General features: G+C 46.0%; 1 protein-coding gene and 1 long non-coding RNA gene across 2 annotated transcripts; one reads left to right on the top strand and one right to left on the bottom strand.

Annotated features, from left to right (window-relative positions):
* Positions 1-4,170: 4,170 nt before the first annotated feature.
* On the bottom strand, positions 4,171-15,021 carry YWHAH (tyrosine 3-monooxygenase/tryptophan 5-monooxygenase activation protein eta). The gene is made up of 2 exons (XM_027050678.2): positions 14,700-15,021; positions 4,171-5,636 (listed from the first exon to the last, which is right to left on the bottom strand). Exons 1-2 carry the CDS (start codon positions 14,784-14,786, stop codon positions 4,983-4,985), a joined length of 741 nt encoding a protein of 246 aa, XP_026906479.1. The 5' UTR covers positions 14,787-15,021; the 3' UTR covers positions 4,171-4,982.
* Positions 15,022-15,233: 212 nt separating this feature from the next.
* LOC128312526 (uncharacterized) lies at positions 15,234-25,550 on the top strand. The gene is made up of 3 exons (XR_008291929.1): positions 15,234-18,505; positions 19,646-19,842; positions 22,039-25,550. It is a non-coding gene; the product is annotated as an uncharacterized LOC128312526 (long non-coding RNA).
* Positions 25,551-25,885: the final 335 nt, after the last annotated feature.

Consider the following 25,885-nt stretch of genomic DNA (forward strand, 5'->3'; position numbering starts at 1 on the left):
TGTAAAGAAAGTAAACTGAGAGAAATCCGGCTGATAAGGAAGGAAAGGATCCCATCAAGAAAGGCCTGAAATATCAGGCTTCCAGCCTCTACCTGAAGGCAACATACTCATGAAAAGAACAAAGACTTTGGAACCCTGCACAAGGTCATGTGCTGTCACTTCTTAGCTGTGTGACTATATGCAAGTCTGTTTTCTCTCTGAGCCTCTCGATTATAGCTACAAACTCGTTCATGGGATTGTTGGCTTTTATTTTTTAAGTGTATGTAAAGCCCCATTTAGGAGCTCCTGGGTGGCTCAGTCGGTTAAGTGTCCAACTCTCGATTTTGGCTCAGGTCATGATCTCGAAGGTCGTGGTTGTTGTTGTTTTTTTAATTTACATCCAAATTAGTTAGCATATAGTGCAACAATGATTTCAGTAGATTCCTTAGTGCCCCTTACCCATTTAGCCCATCCCCCTCCCACAACCCCTCCAGTAACCCTGTTTGTTCTCCATATTTATGAGTCTCTTCTGTTTTGTCCCCCTCCCTGTTTTTATATTATTTTTGTTTCCCTTCCCTTATGTTCATCTGTTTTGTCTCTTAAAGTCCTCATATGAATGAAGTCATATGATTTTTGTCTTTCTCTAATTTCACTTAGCATAATAGCCTCCAGTTCCATCCACGTAGTTACAAATGGCAAGATTTCATTCTTTTTGATTGCTGAGTAATACTCCATTGTATATATATGCCACATCTTCTTTATGCATTCATCCATCGATGGACATTTGGTCTCTTTCCATACTTTGGCTATCGTTGATAGTGCTGCTATAAACATGGGGTGCATGTGTCCCTTCAAAACAGCACACCTGTATCCTGTAGATAAGTGCCTAGTAGTGCAATTGCTGGGTCATAGGGTAGTTCTATTTTCAGTTTTTTGAGGAACCTCCATACGTTTTCCAGAGTGGCTGCACCAGCTTGCATTCCCAATAAATAAAAATGTTTTTAAAAATTTAGAATAATAATGCAAAGTCTGACCCAAAGTCACCAGGCAGGAGGCTTCCCAGACAGATCAGAGGTTTCAGATGAGACAGTATTTCATTAGGCCTTGATTTGGGTGGGACGTTGGATAGATTGAATAAGGAAGAAGAGAGACCAGAGAGGCAGGGAGGCAAACTATTGTAACTTTTCTGGGACTCCTTTTCTCCAGATAGGGATCAAAAAACCCATGGTGTACTGGAAAGAGCCTTGGAGGACTGCCCCAGTTTTGATCTGTGTTATTACTCTTACTAGCTGTGTACCTCATACCACTTGATAACCTGGTTTTCTCATCTGTCAAAAAGACTATCATTCCTACCTTCCAGGGATGCTGTAAAGATCCAGAGACCACACATCTGAAGTGCGAACAAAGTAGATATTTGAAATGGTTGTTTTCATCAGTCTAATTACTGGGCTTTATAATAGAAGATGATGTTAAGTCCCAGCCAGCTGTGAATCCATTTTTATGCTTCCCTGATGGAGGGTCTCCCAAGAACTGAGTACACTCTTGGTCTCTTGAATGGCAAGAAGTCTGTAAGGACGTATAGGGGGTGTGGAGGGCCCAACATTTGGAATGCAGCCTAGTTCATTTTATAAGCCAAGCGGCATCCCGAACTCCCCAGTCTGAAGAGATTTAAGACAGCCAAGTATTTACCCGACAATAGCTCCATTACCAAGAGCCCGGAAGCAGCCTGAGTGTCCAATTGATGAATGGATAAAGAAAATGTGGTTTATATATATAGTGGAATATTATTCATCCATAAAAAATGAAATCTTAGCATTTGCAATGACATGGATGGAGCTAGAGATTATAATGCTAAGTGTAGTCAGAGAAAGACCAATACTGTATGATTTCACTCATATGTGACATCTAAGAAACAAAACAAACAAGCAAAGGGAGAAAGACAAACCAAGAAACAGACTGTTAACTACAGAGAACAAACTGATGATTACCAGTTGGGGAGGTGGGTGGTGGGGATGGGTGAAATCAATGATGGGGATTAAGGAGGGCACTTGTCACAATAAGCACTAGATGATTAAAATAAAAACTTGAAAAAAAGAATCCTATACCCTTTCCACCAACTGAAACAAATGATTTTTGAGCAGTTTGAGGAGTTACTGAAAATCTGCAGCAAGCACCAATAAATTTAAACATCCAAGTATAATCCCTTCAACTCTAAGTGAAAATATTAAAAGCACTGAAGGTGTCCCCAGAATGGGATGTGTGCCATATCCATTTTTTTCTTCTCAATCCCAAGAGCATAGTAGTGTAAAGAACCATGAACAAAAATTTAAAGAATCTGAATGCTAGTCTAGGTTCTGTTACCAATTTTCCAGTAACTCTGGAAAAGCCATCTCATTTCCCTGAAGTTTAGTTTCCCCTGCTGTAACATTGAGATGACCCTGTCATTTCATAAGCTTATCTTGACAAATTTTAAAACATGAGTGTACAAAACTGGAAAGTAAGCTTTAAGATTATGCAGTAGAGAAGCCTTCCAGGTCTATGGCACATGTAATTTGTAGCTCCCTGAGGTGCTCTCAAAGAATCCCACTAACCACTTATGGGGCTAAAACTTAATTATGTGTGTCTTTGCATCCCCATTCTCCATTCCCAGACCAAAGATGCCTTACAGAGTACTTTGAGTTGAATGAAAACAATACAAATCCTACACTTAATAAAAACTGAGAGACGCTAAGTCTCAAAAAGTTACGTGGCTTGGCAAGGCTGCCTGGAGCATGGCACTGCCAGACCCCAAGAGAGGGCAGTTAGAACTCTGCATGGATTAGAAGCTGTAGACAGGCTGTCCTCTGGGACTTAACAGCTGTGTGAACCCCAGAGGTCCACAACCTCATTGGTTTCCTCATTTGCAAGGTGGGGACAAAACCCTTCATAAGCCAGCTATGCAATGAAAATGACTTTTCCTAAAGCTCTTCCTGTAAAGGGCATTTCAAATGTATAAAGTTCTAATGTCTACATGTTTACCAAGCCAAGTGTCTTGGCCACATAAAGCTGGTTACTTTAAGATACCTGACTTACTAACTGAAGTGAAAGTCAATAACCACTTTAGCTAGCAATTAGGTCAACCTGCAACAGTATTTTAGGAGCACAAGGGTCATACCTCTACTTCAGAATGAGAAAACAGGTTAAACTTCCAAGCTAAAAAGGTCTGTGCCTCCACCAAAACGGAAGTTCAAGGACAGAGACTGGGTGATGGCATTTCTCACCAGTCTAGTGTCAAGCTTAGTCAGGATTAAGGTATCCTAAGACCTATGTGTTACTGAACCAATCCACTTAACAAGCACTTTGAGTCCTGGACACCAAGCTGAAGGTGGTAAAGCCTGTGAGGGGCTCAAGTCCACATCACCAGAGAATGAGTGTAGCTGGGGATGCTAAGCCTCAAGAGAAGCCTTGGGGTGAAGGCAGATGAAATAGCTTAAGGGGTCTGGCCTTTTCCTTCTTTAAACTCAGAGGGTTTTTGTTTTGTTTTTCTATTTTAAAGAATACTCAAAGCTTTCTTAGTAACAATCACTAGATTATTTCAGGGATCCAGGTTGTGCCCTGAATTAACATTTTATTATATCTAATACAGTAAGGGTATTCAGAAAATTTGAGGACAGGTATAAGCTCATTATCTACTTTGGTTAAATATCAACCAACACTCCAGTCGGGTAGGTCAAGCTACACCCTCCCAGGTTAAACACAGGCTTGACCTTTCAGTGGTCAGGTGCTACACTGAGGAAGACAGCATTTTGGTCTGCTCAACTCCCATACAACCACTCGGTGTCAGGAAGAGTGGGTCAGAGAGACTATGCTGACTAGGTTCACAGAAAACAATTTAAAATTCATGAGTCTTATGTGTATACTGCAAAATGTTATAATGGAATCAGAGAGCGAGAAACTTACTGTGTTAGGGGCACCTGGGTGGGGTCCAACTCTTCATCTGAATTCCAGCCCTGAACTGATAGCACAGAGCCTGCTTTGGATTCTGTCTCTCCCTCTCTCAAAATAAATAAACTTAAAAAAACAAACAAAAAAAACCCTGTTTTTAAAAATGCTTCAGTGGTTGAGAGACTAAAACCAGAATTCAAAATGGTAACCTATTAAATAGCTCCTTCAGAAGGGGAAAAATGAAAAACACATATGTAGACAAGAATATCCCCAAAGCAGCATTTATTTACCCATTGAATTCCAAAACATTTAATTTAGAAGTCTGGCATTTCATAATCACCCATCTTGATTGACATGGGCTGACACATGGCGCTGTCAGGATACACAGGACAATAGCCAAAGAGTTACAAAAAATAAACCCATGATTCTTAAAACAATCGCAACCAAAAAAAAAAAAAAAAAAAAAAAGTTACAGGTATCAAAACTTTAGATGCATTGCATTGAAAAAGAAGGTTTGTGCACATCATAATTTAAAGAGGCAAAACAAGGCGCTACTGAAACCTCACGTTAAACAGTTCATTAAGAAGCTGATGGAAAGGAGAGGTCTCTGTAATCAGCTTCCCTTAACAGTTTTCCATTAGCTGAAGAAAGAGGTGGGAGGGGTGAATTCATTTTTTGCATGCACAAGATGTACTGCTTAACAAAACACTATCAGCTTGTTTTAAATGGATCATTTAAATATCAACTGTAGCCTGTGTTGGCTAATTCTCCTTTCTAAACTTCCCCAATACTTTTGCTTGGATTTCACATACATTAATAGGCACAGAATGCCTCATTCAGAACCCACTTGTCTGCACAATTCGGAAAGGGAGCCCCTATGGGCTTAAAGCAACCATCAATCCAGCAATGCCCATGAAGATTTATCTGAAACTGCTTCCCAAGGGGCAGGAGAGCAGATCTTAGTAGCTGTGCTGCCAATACAGATAGGTTTAGCACTAGATATTTAGTGATTGTGGCAAGGAAGAATCAGTGATGATGGGGGTGGTGGGTGAAGGAAGGGCCAGGGACCCAAAGGCTCTTCAGTTGCCTTCTCCTGCTTCTTCATCCTGCTGGTCGCTCGTCCAGAGGGTGAGGTTGTCTCGCAGCAACTGCATGATGAGCGTGGAGTCCTTATAGGAATCCTCGTTTAGTGTGTCCAGCTCAGCTATGGCATCATCAAAGGCTTGTTTGGCTAAGAGGCAGGCCTGCTCAGGTGCATTCTGGATCTCATAGTAGAACACAGAGAAGTTGAGGGCCAGACCCAGCCGGATGGGGTGCGTTGGCTGCATGTGCTCTTTGCTGATTTCAAAGGCTTCCTTGTAGGCAGCCTCAGAAGCTTCGACCACACTGTTTTTCTTCTCTCCAGAAGCTACCTCTGCCAAGTAGCGGTAGTAATCACCTTTCATTTTCAGGTAAAATACCTTGCTTTCATACTGGAAATCATTGCAGTTCTTGATGAGAAACTTGTCAAGCAGAGCCAGGACATCATTGCACACTGTTTCCAGCTCCTTCTCAATCTTCTCCCGGTAAGCTTTAACCTTCTCCAATTTCTTTTCATTTCCATCAGCCATGGTTTTCTGCTCAATGCTACTGATGACCCTCCAGGAAGATCGCCTGGCACCAACCACATTCTTGTAGGCCACAGAGAGGAGGTTTCGATCTTCATTGGAGAGAGGTTCATTGAGCTCTGTCACCTGCAAAAAAATCCCAAAAAGATAAACACTGAGATCTGAACCCAAAAATAGTTGAAATCTTCCTTTGAATCTAATCAACACTTGCTCAAAAACAGGATCATGGACAAGCCACACTAGTATAAACAGAATACTTGAAATAAAATATTCAGTGATAAGGGATATGAGAAATTCATATTTAAGATGTTGCCTTAGTCTTGGTAGAGATATAGGGATAAAGGTAATCATGGAAAGACTGTGGTGGTACACAGTGGTGGATGAAAAAGTCCTGAGGTTCAGCTATTCTGCAAAAAGGATTGTCAACAATGAGATCAAACAACTCCTTTGCCAAATGTTCAAGGATTATAGACTGGAAGTACATTCCAGATTCTGCTTCCAATTGTATATTCTAAAAAGAACCAATCATACCTCCCTCAAACACATATTAATAGGTAAGAGCTTCACCTATGAGATCAAACACAGATCAAGTGGCCAGAGTTTTGCCCTGAGTGGTTACACAGAGAATCCCACTGGTACACCCAGATCTCCCCCAATCCAAATGGATGCATGAGTGACAGTAATGTGCCCCAGCCTCTGCTAAAAGGAAACACAGTTACTCAGCAGTAAGCTCTACTTTGACTTACCTGACAGGAAACCCTGACTGGCCATCGAGGATGGAAGCACCAATTATTTTAAGTGGAAATATTAAACTTCACAAGCTGTAGCTTTCTTTAGGTAGTTCTCCATGATGCCAACTCTAAGCAAGCCAGCTTATGTAGTTAGTAGAAAGAGCACCAGACTTTTGTGTTGTTGAATTGTGTCCCCTTAAGTTATGTTGAAGTCCTAAACTCTGGTACCTATGAATGTGACCTTATTGGGAAACAGAACCTCTACAGATATAATCAAGTCAAGATGAGATCATACTGTATTAGGGTGGATCCCAAATCCAACGACTGGTGCCCTTAAAAGGAGTGGGAGATTTGGAGAGACCTATGGAGAACACCATGTGATGATGGAGGCAGAGACTGGAGTAATGTGTCTACAAGCCAAGGAAGGCCAAGGATTGCCAAGACACACCAAAAGTTAAAAAAGAGGCTAGGAAGGATTTTTCCCCAGAGCCTTCAGGAGCACAGCCCTGCTGACACCTTAATCTTGGACTTCTAACCTTCCCAACTGCAACAAAATAATTTGTTTTAAGCTACCCAGTTTGTGGTACTTTGTTTGGCAGCCCAAGGAAACTAATACAGATGTGGAATCAGAAAACTTTGGTCTGGGTCCCCCAAAGCTGCTAATTTGCTAAATCAGCCTCTTTTAAAAAGTAGGGGGATTCCTTAATTATATGACTTACTGGTAAAAGTCTTTAATTTTCAGAAAAAAGGAAAAACATTTAGGAAACCATAAAACACTAAGCAAAGAAAAATATTACTTAAACCATAAGGAGAGAACTCCTGTAAGTGAGAGGAAAGGGGGAAAGGCCAGGTGCAAAGGAGAAAGTTATTAACAGCATATTAAAACAGACAGGCTTTAACACAGATTGAACAGACTCAGCAGTGGAGAACCAGAAATTCTAAAAAAGAACCAAAACATTAACTCAAGAACGTAAGCACAAATATAATCATTATGTGTAAAATTAGAAAACTTGTGCCAAGTTCTTCATTGTCTACCAGCAACTCCTCCCCACCAACATACCCTGGACAAGATAAAAATACCAACTCTGTCTTCTAATTTCCCCATTCCCGTCCCCATTACCCATACTCTTTTGCTACAGACCCCCAGCCAGAGATTGTCTCTCCTCCTCTGACTACTTAATCAACCCAACTCCACTTTTTTCTTCACTGTGGTCTTTGGTTACAGGCTGCCTCTGCCCTTCAGTAGGATGGCTGCCTGCAAACCAGGCTCCTCATTCCTCCTCACAGACATGAGTGGTCTCCACACTTTTCTCAATGATCCGCCTCAGTCCAGGGCAATCTTCTCTCTACTAATCCAAAATCCATACTCCCTTCGAATCCATTTGAAGACCTGTAACCCCACCAGTTTTCTCCTCCAGTGAGTTTCTTTAAACACATACATTAGTTCAACTATAAGAGGTGTGGAAAGGCACAAGGTTGATAATATTAGTTTAAAAGAAATTTGGGTGTATCCACAGGTTTCTGGAATGCATGCAGCTCTTCTCCGTCAGGAATAAACTGCCCAAAAAGGCTACTGGGCAATATTTATCACACCTTCACAAGCAAAATCATTTACTAGGATTATTAGTGTTTATATAACAATCATCTGGTTTCCTGCCAGTCTGAATGAATCACTATCAGCATCAGCTGAGTGTGACTAACAGCTAAGCAAGCATTGTTCTTAGAACCCCAGCCAGGGCCTAACTAGGAAATAACTGGATATGTTTAAATATAGTATTTTTTTATGCTCCTGGGTTACAACTCAGTTACGAAAGGGAAACTTATGGAAGGAAGATCATTTTATTACTTGATTGGATAACTAAAGGAAACTGAGCTTTCCCCACATTGGAAAATGATAGAGCAAAATGCAATCAAATGGCCTATTAAAATACACAGGATTTACAGCCAGTCTTGTTTGGTGACACACACTGCAAATAACCTTCGTAAATGTTAGCACCAGTTCCCAAAATTTTAAATTCTAGACTACTGGAGGCAGGAGAGCTAAGGCAAGTCTGGTGATATGCTAAGAGAAGCAGACACTGGGAGGCAATGTAGTATAATGGAAAGGGAAACAGCTACTAGTCCCAACCACAGCCAGATGGTCATCTGCATGCATATTCTATGCAGATGATTTAGTGCAGCTCTACAATTATAAGTTTCCAAATGGCTTCTAACTGGGAACATGAAGCAAAGACACAGAATTTTCAAGATAGAGAGACCTGCACAATGGTTCTCAACCTGCTTTCTACTCCAGCCAGTTTCAACACACCCTCATTTCTGCCACACATCAGCTGCCTTCAGGGTAGCCATTCCAGACACTAAGTCTTCATGTGGCTGCACCACATCTAAGGGGCTCCTCAACTCTGCACACAGCCTCTCTGCCTTCCTGTTCTGTCTACCTCCCACTCCACTTAATCCTACTTACACTCTTTCTGAAAACCTTAAATTGGTGGACCATTCCCATTTATTATAAAGGCCCATGTCTCCATCTCCCTTAAGGATTGGACTCCAGGCCAGCCATTTGACTGATGGCCTTACCATACTGCCATGGCTGTGCCAACCCCAGCCCAGGGCACTCACTTCCACCCCATTTTCTCCGCTCTGGGACTACACAGCAGTACTAGAAGTTACAAATAAGCCGGCAGGCTACTAACTCATTTATCTTCCTATGACACCATTCGCTTACTCAAAAATTCCTAAGGGCCTCCTCCCACTAACTCACCAGGCAATAAACTATGTGTTTGTGAGTAAAAATAGATCCACTGCCAAAAATAGCACAGGGACTATTTGGGAAAACTTAAAGTTCTTAATCTGGGAAACATCCAACCTCAAAAGTAATACTGAGCAAACAAAAAATGCCACCCCATGGACTGCCAGGCCACATTGCCGAAGTCAGGGTAAACGTTATTTCTCCTGAAGGGCACTCCCATCCTTCAGAGCTACATGCACACACTACTATCCCATCTTTTATAGTTACCCACACCCACTTGCTACCAACAAGCTTGCTTTTGATATAAGAGTTTACAACAGGAAAAAACGACTCTCATGTATAATTAAGTAAAAATAACCACATCATCTTGGGGCGCCTGGGTGGCTCAGTCGGTTAAGCGTCCGACTTCAGCTCGGGTCACGATCTCGCGGTCCGTGAGTTCGAGCCCTGCGTCAGGCTCTGGGCTGATGGCTCAGAGCCTGGAGCCTGCTCCTGATTCTGTGTCTCCCTCTCTCTCTGCCCCTCCTCCGTTCATGCTCTGTCTCTCTCTGTCTCAAAAATAAACGTTAAAAAAAAATAAAAAATAAAGAAAAAAAAATAACCACATCATAAAATCTTTAAGCTTCTGTGGCAGAACCTTGTATGTATTTTAAAAAAAGAAAAGAAAAAGAAAAAAAAGATGAGCCAGAGGAATGAAAGTTTTTTTGGCTGACTCTTCCCCAAGTTACTGTTCTCAAAGTGAGGATCTGGCTGGTCCCAAGCTGATAAAGCACCCACCTGCCACCACTTGCCCAGGCCTGGAAAGACCACTCCCTGTCCTCACCAGGGCAAGGCTGCAGTCCTAGAAAGCCAAAGAGAAGCTAAACTTCAAGCTCAGAGCAGATGAGTTCAGGTAGTTAATATCCACTTGAAGCTTAAATTAGTCAAAATAGCTACCTTTGTATCATGGAGAGACTGCCTTTTTCTTGCTCTTGACATAACTGAACATTTTTGTAGGGATTGGCAAGGATTAAATACAACCCATCTGAATGGTTACTGCATGCTACTATCCCTGGAGGCACAGTGCTGAAAGCTTCAGAAGCTGTGCCAAGTTCCGATCGCAGGGAAATGCCAACACCCACCACCACAGGGGAAAGCCGCTGCAGCCAGGAGTGGGAAGAGCACCCAAACCATGGGGCAGAAGATGGGTGGCCTCAACCAGGACACTAAGAGGAATTTTACCAATAACCTAGACAATGAAATTTTAGGGCCTATAGGCTTATAAAATATACTAAAAGCCATGTGGAGAAATAACTGGTACCAAGGATATGAAACAATTTCTTAAAATACCACAAGTATAATTTAACATAGAGTCATAGCAGGAATTCAAATTCAATTAAAACTTTGTTTCTTACACTAAAAACCCCTCCTGGTCTTCAGAACAAGCAAAATCCAGATGTGTGAGTTTGCCTTTTACGTTCCCCTGCTATAGCTAAGACCCATAGGCAGTAGATTGTTTTTAATCAAACTTGGCAAAAATGGCTTACATCTGATAGGTGAAATTATTTGTTCACTAAACCCACTTGTGTAAAGGGCCTAGAAGTCAGTCACCAATGATGACTAGTATACCAGAATGTATACTAGAAATATTATCTCTGGGCCATTATTATACAGTGGTTAAAGTTACAGTTTTACTTTCCAGAGTTCAATTCTTGGCTTTACAACTTGACCTCGAAAAAATTAACCTCTTTAAATCCCTTTGTAAAATGGAGTTAACAACTATCCAGAGTTAATCCATCTGGAGTTGTTATGAAAATGAAATGAAAATGTACACATGGGAGTAACAGCTAACCATTTACTGAATGCCTAATTAGTAAAATGGTTAAGTTCCATAAACTTGGTGAATTGCAACACAGAAAACACATTTGGGGTACCTCCTCCTAAACCATATTTCTGGAAGCGTGACACTGCATTCTAATACTAATATGAAATGCCAGACAAAGCTCTGTGAACTGTTCACCATCTGAAATCCTTTTAATTCAGGCTACTGCAAGAATCCAGAACCTTCTCTTCTTCCTCAACCAAAATATGGCAAAGCAATAATTACATTACAAATGAGCACTTAGTGGGAAAGAGGACTCTCTAGTTTATTTCATATTTCAAACTACAGCACTGATGTGGCTTTAAGATTTCACACTAACCACAATTTTGGTATACCTCAAAATCATCTTTAGTTTTAATACATGCAACACAGCATTATGTCTCACCCTGAGCCACTCAGCCGAGCTCTCCTTTTATATACCACCTGCTCATTCCTCCACTTCCCATAATCTCACAGCTGTTGGAATAAGAGCCTTTTGCCCCTGGTTGGGCCAAGTGCCTCTTCCTCTCAGACTGTTTCTTTAAGCTGCAGCTTTGTTTCCTACACTTAAGATTTTTATAGATATTCTTCAAGTCCTTCAGACTTTCTCTGTCCTTTGTCAACCTTGTAACCAACTATGTAAAAATGTTAAAACACACCATGCTATCCCAAATATTTTGATGTTTTTTAAATTCACAATTACTACTTCTATGTTTTAATATAAAATAGATGACTTACAGCAATAAGAGACATGAATGAATCACGTCTATCCATGAGTACTCACCAGAAATCTGGTTATTTACCCTCTTTCCTTAAATCATTCAGTCTAATGCACTGACATTTTTTATCCTCCTTTATAGGTTTATTTTACTTTCTCTTAAGATTTTATAATACCTATTTTTCAGAGGTTACGATTTCTGTAAGGTCATTCCAACCCCCGCCTGGAAAGGACCTGGGTTCTACAATGTTTCACAATGCTTCTTCCCACTGTTGCATTCTTTGCGAGCTGCTAGGTATGTATGAGATGAGGAGATCTTGAAGATGCTCCTTTACTTCAGAAGCATTTCTTGCCTCTTCACATATTGGGGTGAGGCAGGGAACTGCCTTGATTTGAGGCAACACCACTGTTTCCAATATTTTTCTTAAAGCTTTTCTTAAAGCATGATTTTTCTTAAAGCTTACCGACACCATCCTCCAGGTGACGCTGGTAGCACAAGGAACATCAATGATTACAGACAGGCATTATTAGGTGACCATTTAAATTATAAAGAAAACAGAAAACAAGTTAGAATGAAGACTGAAAATTGGCTTGATATTAATACCAACATTACTAGTTTTACATTTCAAAGGACTTGAAGCAAAGTGATGTTAGGTTTCAAAATTACAAGAGTGGTGGCATCAGAACATCTCCTCACTCAGGGTCTACCCGCGAGCAGTCTACTTACCTGCCCTTCCACCACCCGAAGAAATCCCACATAAATCCAGAGGGTTACTAGAATTCTCTTTTTCCAGAAGCTCTACTTTAGGTCTACAATATTAATAAAATGGGACCGAGTCTTTTCCCAATAACATTAAGTATTTAACGCACAAATATCAAAAGATAAAACATAAGAAATGGTCTTCCACTGACCCCTGCCAAGTCCTTTCCAAAGAATATATTCCATTAATTTAGATGACAAAAAAAAACTTGGATTTTTTAAAAGGAGTTACCTTGAGGGAATGGTTTATCACAATTCTCAGATGACATAATGAGAGCTGGGATTGATTTTTAAATGCTGGATGGCTTATCCAACCCATCAATCATTTAAGATACAGCTATTACAGATTCCCAACACATGGAAGGGTCCATGAGTTTGCAAAATGCTACCTTAAAAGTCTCAGAGAAAAGCTGTGAACACAAGTTTCTAGCTAGCTGCAGGAAAGCTTTATTCGAGACTGCTTACGAAAAGCAGAAAACCAATCTTTTTCTCTCCCCGGTTTATTTCATTCTGGTTACATCTCTCAATCCTTTCCTTACTTTCCATTTCACGTTGCCTCAGATTTCCCAGAGCTCCAGAATGTCCTTTGTAGTCATTTTTCCTTAACCTCAATTCACCTTTATTCAAGACCAACTCCTTTATTCCCAAAGGGCTCCTAACACTGAGGTCTTCAAGCCCCACTCACAAGGTGAACGAGGACCTCACTAAAATGTCCAGAGAGGCCTCAGCCTGAACAATCCCAGTACTACTCTGTTACTGGGGAGAAGAGGCTCACTCAAGTGTGACTTGTGTGGACAGAAGTGACCCTCTTATCCCAAAGAAAATTAAGCTCAGAACTCCTTCAGAGGAAATGGATTCCGTTGTTTCTGTAAAATCTGCAAAATTAATAGATTTTACATTTGTGTCCTTAAAGAGGTCCCCCTAAATTACAAAGACTTCAGATCCCAGACCTAGATTGTCCCTGGTTTAAGACTATCTAGCCTGTGACAGCATGCCAGTGCTCAAATCGGGATCACCAACGAATCAACAAATGAGTGGTAGTGGTGTTTTTCAAACACACTTAGGGCAAGGTGTAACAAGAATAGTACAGGAAAGATACCTCTTCAACTGTCTTTCTTAGCTGGATACTTCTAAATATTGACCTCAACAATGCATTTCATATGATATTAATATCAAAAGCCTGAAAAGGTTTTCAAATGATTCTGAAATTTTAGGGAGTCTCTCCATTTGTAGATTTCTAAGAAATCTCACAAGTCCAGCAAAAGGACAAAGGAGCCATAATTCAGGCCAGTAATTGTCAAGCTTCAGCCCGCTAAAAATTGCCATGAGCACTGGTTAAGGTGCATTTCTGAGTCCCAATCCTAGAGTTGCAGAATCTTTATGTCTAAGGCGGATCCTCCCAGGTCTCCGGAGGATGTACTCTGGATGAACATAGCAGGCTGGGGGCCGCCAGCTGTAGCTGTACCACTATGTGACCTTGACGCAGAGAAGTATTGTTCATTTAGAAAAAAACATAAAATAATGTTAAGAGGCAGGGACAGTGCGAGGATAACCGGAACTCTTAGTCTCAGAAATGCAGGTGGTGTCTAATCCACGGTATTTGCTAGGGTGTGGCTGGGCACGACTCTTTCACCGGAAATCAAGCTGCAGAATCAATCTATAAGGATCTCGGGAAGGCAAAGGCATACAGTTCTGTCTCGCCAACAAGTCTCATTTTAATCTCCAGGCAGATGCTCCCCACGTCAAACCTGGTAATCGGGCCCCACACACCCCGCCCTCCCCCCCGCCCTCGTCCACGTCTAGACTGCAGGGTGGGGGGGGGGTCTTCGCACACAAAGCCAGACCCCGGGTATGGGAAGATGGAACGAGAACGATTCCGGCGAGCAGAGCAAAACAGATCGGAATCAGACACACTTCAGGTAGTGGCAGAGAAAACCAGGAGAGACAGAGCGCCACTCACTAGGTGATTCTTTATTACAAGTTGGGGTATGGAGGAAGGCGAGAGGAAGGTGTGCCCCTAAGTTGAGCAGAACAGTCTAGAACGAGGAATGCGGCTCTCACGTTTCCTCGGGCACCCCCTCCCCCAACCCAAGGCTCCAAGCTGGGATGCCGCGACCCCTGCCCGCCCGAAAGGGGGCACTATCCCCCGCCCGCAGGAGGGTATTGTCACCCACCCGTCCCCGTGGGGCTCCATTCCTCCCCGGAGACCCCACCCGGGCCCGGCTGCAGGAAATGGCGGGGCGGGCGCGGGAAGCGCGGGCTGCCGGCGGGCGGCCGCGCCCAGCGAGGTCGAGGGGTCGTCCCGGGCCCGGAGGGAGACGCCGCCCGGCCACCCATCCCTCCCCTACGCCGGGCCCCCCAGCCGGCCGCCCGGCCTCCCGGTGAGCTCACCGCCTTCATGGCGGAGGCCATGTCGTCGTAGCGCTCCGCCTGCTCGGCCAGCCGCGCCCGCTGCAGCAGCTGCTCTCGGTCCCCCATGTCGCTCGTGGCTTGGCCTTGCCTCACTCCCGCACCACTCGCCCGCTCGCCCGCCCGTGCGTCCGCTCCCTGGTCGCCGCGGAGGCCGCCGCCGCGCACGCGCACTGGCTCGCCGGCCGGCCGGAGGCTGCAGGCTGCAGGCAGCGCAGCCGCTCGCGCCCTCTCGCTGGCTCGCCCCGCACGCTGTGGCTCGCGCCACCGACGCCGCCAAGGGAGGAGAGGCGGCCGCGCGGGGCGGGGGGGGATGGGAGGACGGAGGACGCCTGCGCAGTGGGAGCAACCGGGCCTGGCGGCGGAGAGCGGCGGGAGTGGGAGGGGGGGAAGGGCGGGCCGGCCCTAACGGTCTATTTCAAGGTGACGTCACCTACTATAAATAGCTGCCGCCGCCACGGCCCCGCCCAAGAGCTGCGCAGGCGCCCTGTGAGTGCTGCATTTTACCGCCGCATAGGTGGAGGTGGGAGAAGGGAGAATGGGGTGGGGACTGCGGAGCCCTAGGAGAGGGCGCGGTGATGCGGTTGCGTAGGTAGCTCAGTGTCACAGCTCCTCCTTGAAGCGCGCCTCTGAGACCAGGTTGGAGATCTGGCTTGAGAAGTTCCCAAAAAGCAAATAACCCTACTGTCCGGAAAAGCCAGGAGGCCGTGTGCCCCGAGGGGCGGGCCGAGACCGCCCTCCTCGAGCCCCCAGGCTGGTGGACCGGGCCTTGGGACACACCTTGCGCTTGGGTCTGCCCTGGCCAGGGCCGGATCAGATCCGTACTTTGGGGACAGCACCCCTCCCGCCACCCCCAAATACACATTCACATACAGCGGGCTTCAGAGCTGCGCTCCTACCTTGAGAAGTGACTTTGGGTATACCGTGCCTTCCATGAGAGGAGGGACAGAGTAGTCTGGCTGTGATTAGTAACATTCAGCACATACCTACTAGGAGCCAGCCCACTGCTAGGCCTGTATGGACATAAACATTTAATCCTCACAACCCACCTCACAGGTGGGCACAGTTGGTCTCCCCATTTTTCAGAGTCAGATTAGTGACTCAAGGTTACACATCCTGTAAGCGGTGGGGCAGATCTGAGTTCAAACCCAGACTGAACATCCTTCTGTGGCAAAGGGGGGTGGGGTGGGGTGGATGGGCTGGCTGCTCACTAAGTTCATCCCAGTTGTGGCATTCCGTGCCGAGGGTCCCTCATACCAGGCCTGTGGCTGGGCGTTGGACAAACTAGGAAAATTCCAATGGCTAAAACACAGCCCCACTTAAGTACAAATGCCAAGGGCAGCACGGTAGAGAGGACCTTAGGTTCTCTGAGAATTTTATTGCATGCTCAGCATAGGGGGAAGGAGTAACTATAGAATAAGTAAGATACATTCTCTTGTCTCATAAGGTAGATCTAAATACGTGTAAGTACAGTTTAGCTGGACCCTGAGGAAGATGAGAGTCAGGGAAAAGGTATTAGGAGTGGGGTCCAGCAGACAAAGGCTTGGCAGCAAGGATAGAAACAAAATCAAAGATGGTGAGAAGACAGGCCTGGCAGTGGGCAATGAGGCTGGGCAAAATAAGATCATGGAGTGTTTTAAATGCCAGCCTGATTATTTGAGTCATTATCCTTAGGTAACTGGGAACCAGGAGAGATGTGGAAGCCATATTTCAAGCCAAGAATCTTACTCTGGGGAGTAAGATGCATTTGAAAGGAGAAGGGAGGGACGGATTGGACCTTAGTTTTACCATCTGGAAATTGGACTCGAAGGACTGTCAAATGCATTGTAGAATAGAAATCCTGAAATGCTCGAGATGGCAGGACACTTAGAGTCACTGTTATCCAACCCTTTATCCCACATAAGGAGAAACAGAGCTCTGAGGAGGAGAGGCTAGCCCCAGTTTGCACAGTGAATGAGCAGAGATGGGTCCTCCATACCAGTTCTCCTGCCTCTGGGCCTTTTTCTCCCTGCTGTGATTCTAAAATGAGGACCTTGGTATCCATGAAACAGGATTTGAATGTGAATTTGGAAGAAGGCCTCCCACCCCAGGTTCCACCATGCTTTGAAGAGTCACCTTTGCTGACTACAAATGGAATTGAGGTTAACAAACCAGGCTGATCTTTCCCCTGGTGGATATCTTTACAGAGCATGGTAGATAATAATTAATTGTCCACCCCGCTCTCCATGAAAATGGGGTTCCAGTGAGAGGTGGGAGGAGGGCCAGCGCTGGGGGGATTTCTATGATTCCTTCCAGCTCTTAGAGAAATTAGAGCCTTTCTAGCTTTTCTGATCATGTTGGACTCAGACTGATTTCAAAACAGTGAAAATTAGGTAGACTAGAGCATTCTACTTCTAATTTATAAATGTCAAATGGGAGACACTTTGGTTCTCCCATGAAGCTTTTCTCTCCTTCTCACCAAAAAGTTCAGTGTCTCCACTTCCTCACCTCCCACCCACCTCTGAGCCCAGTGCACTCTGGCTCTGCCCCTATTCCTTCACCTAGGCAGCTCTCATTGTGGCCACTAGTGGCCCACTGTTGTCAAATTCAAGGTCATTTTATAGTCCTCACCTTCCTGGCCCATGTGACTGCTCTGCGCACAACTGCTCATCCCTCCTAGACAGGCTCTCTTCTAAGGTTCCATGACCCTGCATCCTCCTGGCTTCGCTCTGCTGCTCTGCTGCTCTGCTGCTCCTCTTCTCTGGTCTGCTGTATGAGCTTGTCTTCTTGGCCTACCCTGAAATATTGGGGTACTACAGGACTCTGCCCCAGGCCCTCTGTTCTTCTTACTCTGTCCTATCCTGGGCAACCTCATCCATGCCAGCTCTTGAGGGAACATATGCCACATTCCCAGCTCTGGCTAAGGAGCTTTGCAGGAATGGGTATATTTTTTTCTCCTCAAGATTCCCCTGTAAAGTAGGTACAATTTCCATCCCCATCTTACAGATGAGGAAACTGGCTCAAAAATGTCCCAGGATTAAAAAAAAAAAAAAAAAAAAGTTCCAGGATTTGAATAGTCCACAGCTGGTAATCAGTGGAGTCAGGATTTGAACTCAGGTCTGTCAGACTCCCAAACCTGATGGCCCAACACTTCCCTGTGGGTGTCAGCTGAAAAGGGCTCAAGGTGTGACTCCCTTTCAGGGTCATTCTGCTTGTAAAAAGTACACATAAACCTTGCTACCTGTAGGCTACACTCTGACCAGCACCCATCTTCACCCTTTGGAAAGGGCTGCCAACTCCCATAGCCTCATAAATAAAGCCCAGGGCAACCGCCTTGGACAGGACATCTACTCCCAGAGCTCTAAGTCCCATCAATAAATGTCACCTTTGAACAACTCCAAAGAGAGTCCCTGAACCAGGTAAAGGGGACTAATGATTAAGGCCAAACACACTGGTTGCCCAGAGATCAGAGCAAATCCTCAGTGCAAGGGCCAGGTCTGCTGCATCCACATCTGGTACAGGGTCTCACTCAGACCAGACTGTCCCTGGCTACCTGAGGACATGTGAGTGCTGTGATGAAGAAGAAGGATCTGGACTTAGTTTCAAATTCTACTCTATCAGTTACTAGCTGAGTACCACTGGGCAATGGCTAATCATTGGGCCCAGGACTAATCACACCTATTTCTTAGGGTTGCGGATCAGCAAGAGTTCGTATGTTTCTCACCTTCACAAGGCCAACACACGGGAGGCACCAGCCATCACAACCATACAATAAATAATTCCTTCCTGCATCCCAGCCTGAGCCAGGGGTAAGGACTGCTCCTCCTTAAAGGACTGGATTTCCAAAGCAATGCCAGAACCCTCCTCCAGAGCCCAGTGAATAGGTGACCCAGAAAAGGCACGTCCTGGTTTTTTTTTCCTTGGGTACTCTGGGACACTCTGAGCTCCTTGAGAAGTCTGGACACCAAGGGACATACTACAAAGGAGACCTGGGTATTGTTCTGGAGAGATGGCTTTCACACTGTCGGCATGGTTACCATCTTGAGCAGGAGGGGCTGCCTGCCTACAGATTAGTGTCAGCCAGATAGAATTTTAGGTTTTTTTTCTCCAAATTCAGGCCTCCTGCTGCCCAGGTAACCTTGCTGATTCTGAGCCAATGATAACACCAGCAGCAGCAGCAGCAGCAGCTGCTGCTCTTGGCCAAAGGTCAACACTTTACCCCCATATGTTATCTCACCAAATCCTTACAACTCTTGGAAAGAGGTTGTTATCCCCATTATATGGATGAAGAAAATGAGACTTAGAAAGGTCACCCACATCACTCATGCCTACATTCTGCCACTTGCTGTGGCCCCAGTGTCCTTTTGCTGATACCAAATTCCACCCCAACCCTTCCCCCCCACCCCACCCTGTTACAAGATCAGCCTGAGCCCACAGGTTTCAGGATCATCCAGAGTCCTCCATCACTTTGTCAAAGCCCACTTTGGGAGCACATCAGCTCCCAAAGGCAGCTTTTGGCATTACAAAGGATGAAAGTGTCTTGGTAGCTGCAGTCTGTGAGCCGGTGGAGCTCAGAGCCCATTCTTAGCACCCGTCCCCCTCAAGCTTGTGCAGAGGAGCTCAGCTCTGAAGGAAGAAGGCAAAGCTGTCACCCATGGAACCGCAGTTAGAATAAGGGCAAAAAGGCTTCAGTCATGCAGATGGTCAAGGAGCTTGTGTTTCTTAGCCAGAATTTTCTAGATCCTTTTGCTGGAACCATCTAGGTAATCGCTTCAAGCTTCTGTGTGATTCCCACTTAGGTGGAACTAGGTGGGTTGGGCTGTGTGGCCTGGGAAAGCTGGAGGGCAAAGCATTAGAGTGCTGTGACTTCCCCTCTCTGAGCCCTGGATTTCTTATCTGTGAAACAAGAGGCTGCATTAATGGCTGGCAGCATTCCTTCTTTCTTTTAGCTCTGAAGGTCCAGGATATTTCACCATGGGAGGTTCGGCAAACAACGGCATGGCAACTCAAGAGGATAAAACAGGGATGCTTCAGAGGATCAGTGTTTGGATCCCATGTCAAAACGTGGAGTGGAAGAGGGTAACAAGGAGCTACTCCATAGCAGGGCACAGGGCAGTGTTTGCCAGCACACTTCCACGTGGTTAAGGTAAGGTCAGTATTGTTCCAATTTTACAGATGAGGAAACTGAGGCCCAGAGAGATTAAGTGTCTTACTCAACTGCAGCACAGACAACAGGGGGTGGGAGCCAGGATCAAGACCTATTCCACCTTCACCATTCTTTTCACTGCTGTCCCTAACCTTCTGAGAGTCTTTTGGTTGTTAGGCTCTGAGCATAACTGTTCTCAGTTGTGGCTGAAGCCATACCCTGGGAAGTAAGGGAGAGGGTAGCTGAGTTTCTATCCAGGTTTCCTGCCAGTCAATTGTATTAAAAAACATCTTTTCCTGGGGCACCTGGGTGGCTCAGTAGGTTGAGCGTCTGACTTCAGCTCATGTGATGATCTTACAGTTCATGAGTTTGAGCCCTGCATCAGGCTTGCTGCTGTCAGCTTGGAGCCCACGTCGGATCCTCTCTCCCCCTTCCCCTCTAGTTCTCTCTCTCTCTCCAAATAAATAAATAAATAAACTTGAAATAAAAATCAATAAATGGATGGGGGAACTAAAGCTCACGTACACAAGAGTATGTAGCTAGTAGGGGCAGAGTCGGGATGTGAACGTAGGTCTTTCTATCCAGTTCACACTCTTTGTCACTTATATCACCTGCTTCCCACTTTCTTAGGAAGTTGCCATTTCCTTTTCAGAATGTAAACAGTGGGGAATCATTCCTCATCTGAGCCCCCACCGCCAGGCATGCCTCTCCTGGAGTGCTGAATTGAATCTTATCACACCTTGTGCATACTGCAGAAATTCTGTTGCTAGAGCCCTCTTTGTGAGTGGCAAGGTCATTCAGGAGGTGGAACACTTTTAATTGGCTGACAGCTAACTGACTAATTGACAGCTAAGTGGAAGATAAGATAAGGGAGGGAGCAAGGGGGAGTTTGCAAGGAGGCCAGAGGAGGCTGAAAGGCAAGGGAGGGCTCCTGGGTTGAATTTGAGAGTCACTCAGACTCTCCTCAAATCCTGGCTCTTCCACAGTAGCTGGAGAAGCCTGGGAAAGTTGGCTGCACCTCTCTGAGCTTCAGTTTCCTTGTTCATAAGATGGGCCTCTTGCAACAGCTAGACCTCCTGGTGAATAAGGTTGTGCTGAGGGAGAGAGTAGGTGCTGCCTACTGTGACAGTTGGAGGATCAGCCAGCCTAAAATGCCCTCCCCATGAAATGACTGGGCCCTGAAGGCCTGGGGGCAGCAGGGAACTCACAGGATCAGAGACCCACAATAAAAGTCTTCGAGACAACTCAGGTTGGCTCTCTCACTCTGAGAGGCAGCACAGGGTAGTGGAATGGTAGCCAGCTCTGCCAGCAGTTGGGCCTGACTCCAAATTCAGCCCCCACTTGCTGTGTAGCCTCAAATGTGTCACTTTGCCCCTCCCAGACTGGTTCCTCATCTTTAATATGGAATTAAACATAATGCCTTTGCCATAGCTCTGCTGAGAGGATCAAAGATCCAGGCAATGACAGCCAGTATTAACTGTGGGACACTGAGACTCAGAGAGGGAAAGTAATTCACTCATGGTCACACAGCAAGTTAGCAGCAGAATCAGGTCTATGCCCAGACCTCCCAAAGCCAAGACCTGAGCTTATCCTTGGACAGCTGCAGCCTTACCTCAAAAGGCCAAACTGGGCTTTGGAAATGCAGCTGAGGATCTTACTGGGATCACTAGTGAGATTCTATGTCTCACTGAGCTGAGACAACTGCTTGCATTGCCAATGGCTGGCAAATGGCAAAAAGCCTGGGGTCATGTGTCTCACCTGGGGTCTAATCCACAATATAACCCTGAGGATGTCAGGTTGCCCCTCTGAGCCTCAGTTTCCATATTCACCAAATGGAGGTAAGGATTCCTGGCAGAGCAAAGGGATTACATAAAGGCACGGGCTCTTTTCCTAACGGCTACCCCTGAGCTCACACGATGCCTCGAGCCCTGTGCTATGATCAGCCATGATTTCACTTAGTCTTCACAGTGACCCTGTGAGGTGGGAACTCCATTTGCAGATAAATGGCTGGAGAGGATTGGAACCAGGGTCTGAGCTCTGATCCTGATCCCTCTGCCTGAGACACTTACCCCCTCTTTCCATACCTAACTGGGGATCCTTCCTCAGGTTTCAGTATAACCTTCTCTGGAAGGATCCCTCAGCCTCAGACTGGGGAGGGCCCCTGCATTGAGACTATTTCTCCCTCTCCTCCTCCAGCTGGGAAGTCTCATGATGCAAGGACCTTGTCAGGATTACAGCTGTATCCCCGGAGCCTAGCGCTGTGCTTGGCATACAACAGGTGCTCAATCAATACTTGCCAAATGACTGAATGCATCCTGTCAGTATCAGGATGCCACCCAGGCCCTGAGGGAGCCAGGGCATGGGAGGAAAACGTTTGGACTCCTGCCATGCCTTACATTAGCAGCATCTTCTCTGAGCCCTGACAGCCAGCCCCCTGGGACGCCATTTGAGCCAGCTGAATTCCGGTCACTGTTTCACCTTGGAAAGGCAACCGCAGCCCTCACCAAGCAGCCCAGTAACTGACGTCACAGCAGTGCCAGGAGCTGCCCTGTTAATATTTAATGTAGACTCCACTGCGGCAGAGCTGCAGGCTAGAAGAGCTGGAGGGGGCTGTGCACCGTCTCCATGGGGTCGTGAGGAGGGCACAGATGGAAAACGGCTTCATAAACCGGAAAGCCCCCAGCAGATGAGCATTACACTGGCCTGTTTTAGTCCCTGGCTTAACTCAGAAAGAGCCAGAACAGCATGTGCCTGCAGTAGGACAAGGAGACTGCTGACTGAGCCCAAGTGATAAATATATGTGGGATTAGGGGCTCCGAGGGAGATTTCCTGGAGACTGTGGGAGGGTGAGCACTGGCGCCAGCCAGACCTGGACTCTACTCCAGGTTTGCACAGTGCAGCTGTGCGACAGGGTAGCAACTGTACCACTGAGCCTCAGTTCTCTGATCTGTGAGATGGGCATAATACCTTCCTTGAGGGGCTGTTGTGAGGATTAAATAAAACAAGTGATGGAGAGGACCCAGCTCAGTACTTACTAGGACCTTGGTAAATGCTTCGCCAAACCTCAGGAGCCTGAGGTTAGAGACAGGAGATGTGAAAAGTGCTTCATGCATTCACTGGCCAGGAACAGGAAGAGAGGGGCCCTTGTGGACCATCTCTTCTGATCATCTGACCCCTTCATTAGACAGACAAGGATGCTGAGGGCCCAGGAGGGGACAGAGGCTCACACAGCAGAGCTGAGGTCTGACCTGATCTGCAGTTGCCTGCCAGCCTTCCCCACCAGTGATGATGATGAGATGCCCCCATTGATGATGGATGCCTCTGCCTCTCTGACCTGGACAAAGCAGGACCCTCATCCTCCACCCCTTCCTTGTCTCCCTCTGGTATGTTTCCCCACAAATCCTGGCAGCTTCCCAAAATGTAAATCCGAACCAAGGCAGCCCCTGCTTAAACCCCTTCTGTGGTCTCACATTTAGCACTGGCCAGAGAAAATACAGGAGGCCCAGTTAAAACTGAATTTCATATAAAGAACAAATGATTCTTCAGTATAAGAATGTTCCAGGGACGCCTGGGTAGCTCCGTCAGTTGAGCGTCTGACTTCAGCTCAGATCATTATCTCACGGTTTGTGAGTTCAAGTCCCATGTTGGACTCTGTGCTGAGAGCTCAGAGCCTGGAGCCTGTTTTAAGTTTTGTGTCTCCCTCTCTCTCTGTCCCTCCCCAGCTCGTGCTCTCCCTCTCTCTCAAAAATAAATAAACATTAAAAAAATTTTTTAAAAGAATGTTCCAAATAATGCATGCATTATTACACTAAAAAGTTATTCATTGTTTATCTGAAATTCCAAGTTAACCATTCAACCTGTATTTTTATTTGCTAAATCTGGCAATCCTACACAAACAGCCTTTAGGAAAAAGGTCAGAGGTCCATTTTAGCCCAGACCTCCTCCTTTGCCTCTCTTCCACAGAACTCTCTGCTTCAGACACAACTTGTTGCCTTTTCTGGAGAATCCCAAGCTCTCCCTCCCGCTGGCCTTTGCAGATGCTATAGTTCCACTGGGAACTTCTTGGTAAGGTACCTCTTCCTCCTGTACTGCCCCACTTGTGCTTGGCCTGACCCATCCTAAAGCTTCTGAAGCATTGCTTTTCTCCTGGAAGGCTCCCTGGCTCTCCAAGCTTGGATGATGCCTCCTCTAGGTTCTCACTGGACCTTGGGGAGGTCCTCTGCCTGTCTTGTTCACTTGGTACAGAACGGAAGTTCAGCAAACATTTATTGCATTGAATTGCTAAATTCTACAGCCCCTTGCATCTCCACTATCAATAGTTTCCCTCCTTCAGCCGAATCCGACATGCCTTCCAAGGCCCTGCTGGAATCCTACCTCCTCTGGGCCTTCCCCAGGGCCCAATCCTGCCAGTTCAGTCATCATCCATCGCAACAAGCAATCTTTTCAACCCATAAGCTCAGCAAGATCAGCACCCCTCAGGCTCTCCTATGACCTGCAGTGCCCAGCACTGTGCCTTCCTGCCAGATAGTGATCAAAAAATGCCAGTGAATTTGGAGGATGCTAAACCAAGCTCCTGTGTTTAATTCTACTACAAGTCAGAGATTAACCAAAATCCTAACCTTGCCGTGAAATATCTTTCAGGGCATCTTTAGTTCCCACCTGACAGAACAGCAAACAGAGGGAATGGAGGAACCCAATTGTTTCTGGTTCAGTTGTCTTGATTCCATTCTACCTCAGGGCCTTTGTACCTGCTCTTCCCTCTGTCCAAAGCACTCTTCCCAAAGATCTTCACTTGGATGATGTAGCAAATTAAAGATGGCCACAAATCCTTTGTGTCTTGCCCCTTCAAGAGGTGGCAAGTCTCTCCCCACCCCTTGAATCTAGGCTGGCCTTGTGACTTGCTTGGACAACAGAATGTGGCAGAAGTGACCCTTTAGGAGTTCGGAGCCTAGACCTAAATAGGCCATGCAGCTTTTGTCGCCACCCTCTTAGAATGCTGCCCCTAGATCACCATGTAAGGCAGCTGATCTTGCGAACTGCAGGATGAGAGGCTGGGTGATGGGTAGCTGAGTTCCCCAACCAATAGCCAGCACCAACTACTAGATGACTGAGAAGCCTTCTTGGACCTTCCAGCCCACTTGTGTCTCCAGCTACATGCTAGAGAAATGGGCAGAGGAACCACCCAGGCCAACCACAGACTCATGAGAAATAATAAATGGCTGTTGTAAATCACAAAGTTTTGGGGTTTGTTATCCAGTTTGGGTTTATTACATGGACATCAATAACTGATATAGCTGCTCCCTCTTCAGTTATCTGCTCAGATGTCACCTCCTCAGAGAGTCCTTTCCTGGCCATTCCGGCTAAAACAGCATACTCCCCACCAATCGCTCTCTATCTCATTATCCTGTTTCATCCTGTCCTAGGCATGTATTACTAACTGAAATCCTGATGTACTTATCCATGGGTTTATTGTCCATCTCCTCCACTAGGCAGCAGGTCCCATGAGGCCAGGGGCCATAATGGTCTGTTCCCTGCCATCTCCCTTGCACCCGCGTGAGGTCTGGCACAGGGAAGATGCCACACGTTGTTGGTGGTGGTGAAATCGTGTGCTTGCCCCTTGCTGGTATGGCATTTAGTGGGGCAGAATGACAGGCATGAGCTCCCACCTTGCCGTATCCTCCAAAACCCATGCTCTTGGGAGGGCAGGAAGGCTGGCCAGGTGGCTGGACTGTGTCTCAGGGGCAAGAGCTTCAGGGAGCCCGAGTTGAGCAGAAAGGAGAGGAAACTGCCAAAACATTCATTTCCAGCAGGGGATGAGATTCAGACCAAGGAGATCACCGTTTTCTCCTCCTTTGCCGATTCCCAGCAGCCCAGCCATGTTCTCCTGAAAGATCACAAAGTGAGAATCCAGGCAATGGGACCCAGTGTTGAGGACACCAAGTCATTCCTCAGGGGCCAAGCATTTCCGAGTCCCTAACACAAAGCAGATCCTCTGAGCCTGCTTTCTCCAGTGCCAAGAATTAGGGAAAGCCACAGACTCAAC

Source organism: Acinonyx jubatus, chromosome D3, assembly GCF_027475565.1.
Source record: "Acinonyx jubatus isolate Ajub_Pintada_27869175 chromosome D3, VMU_Ajub_asm_v1.0, whole genome shotgun sequence".
Lineage (NCBI taxonomy): Eukaryota > Metazoa > Chordata > Mammalia > Carnivora > Felidae > Acinonyx > Acinonyx jubatus.

Coding starts and splice junctions, on each gene's coding strand:
- YWHAH (XM_027050678.2), bottom strand. CDS start 14,786: ATGGGGGACCGAGAGCAGCTGCTGCAGCGGGCGCGGCTGGCCGAGCAG. Junction 5,637..14,699: donor TGGCCTCCGCCATGAAGGCG/GTGAGCTCACCG, acceptor ATTTTTTTGCAG/GTGACAGAGCTCAATGAACC.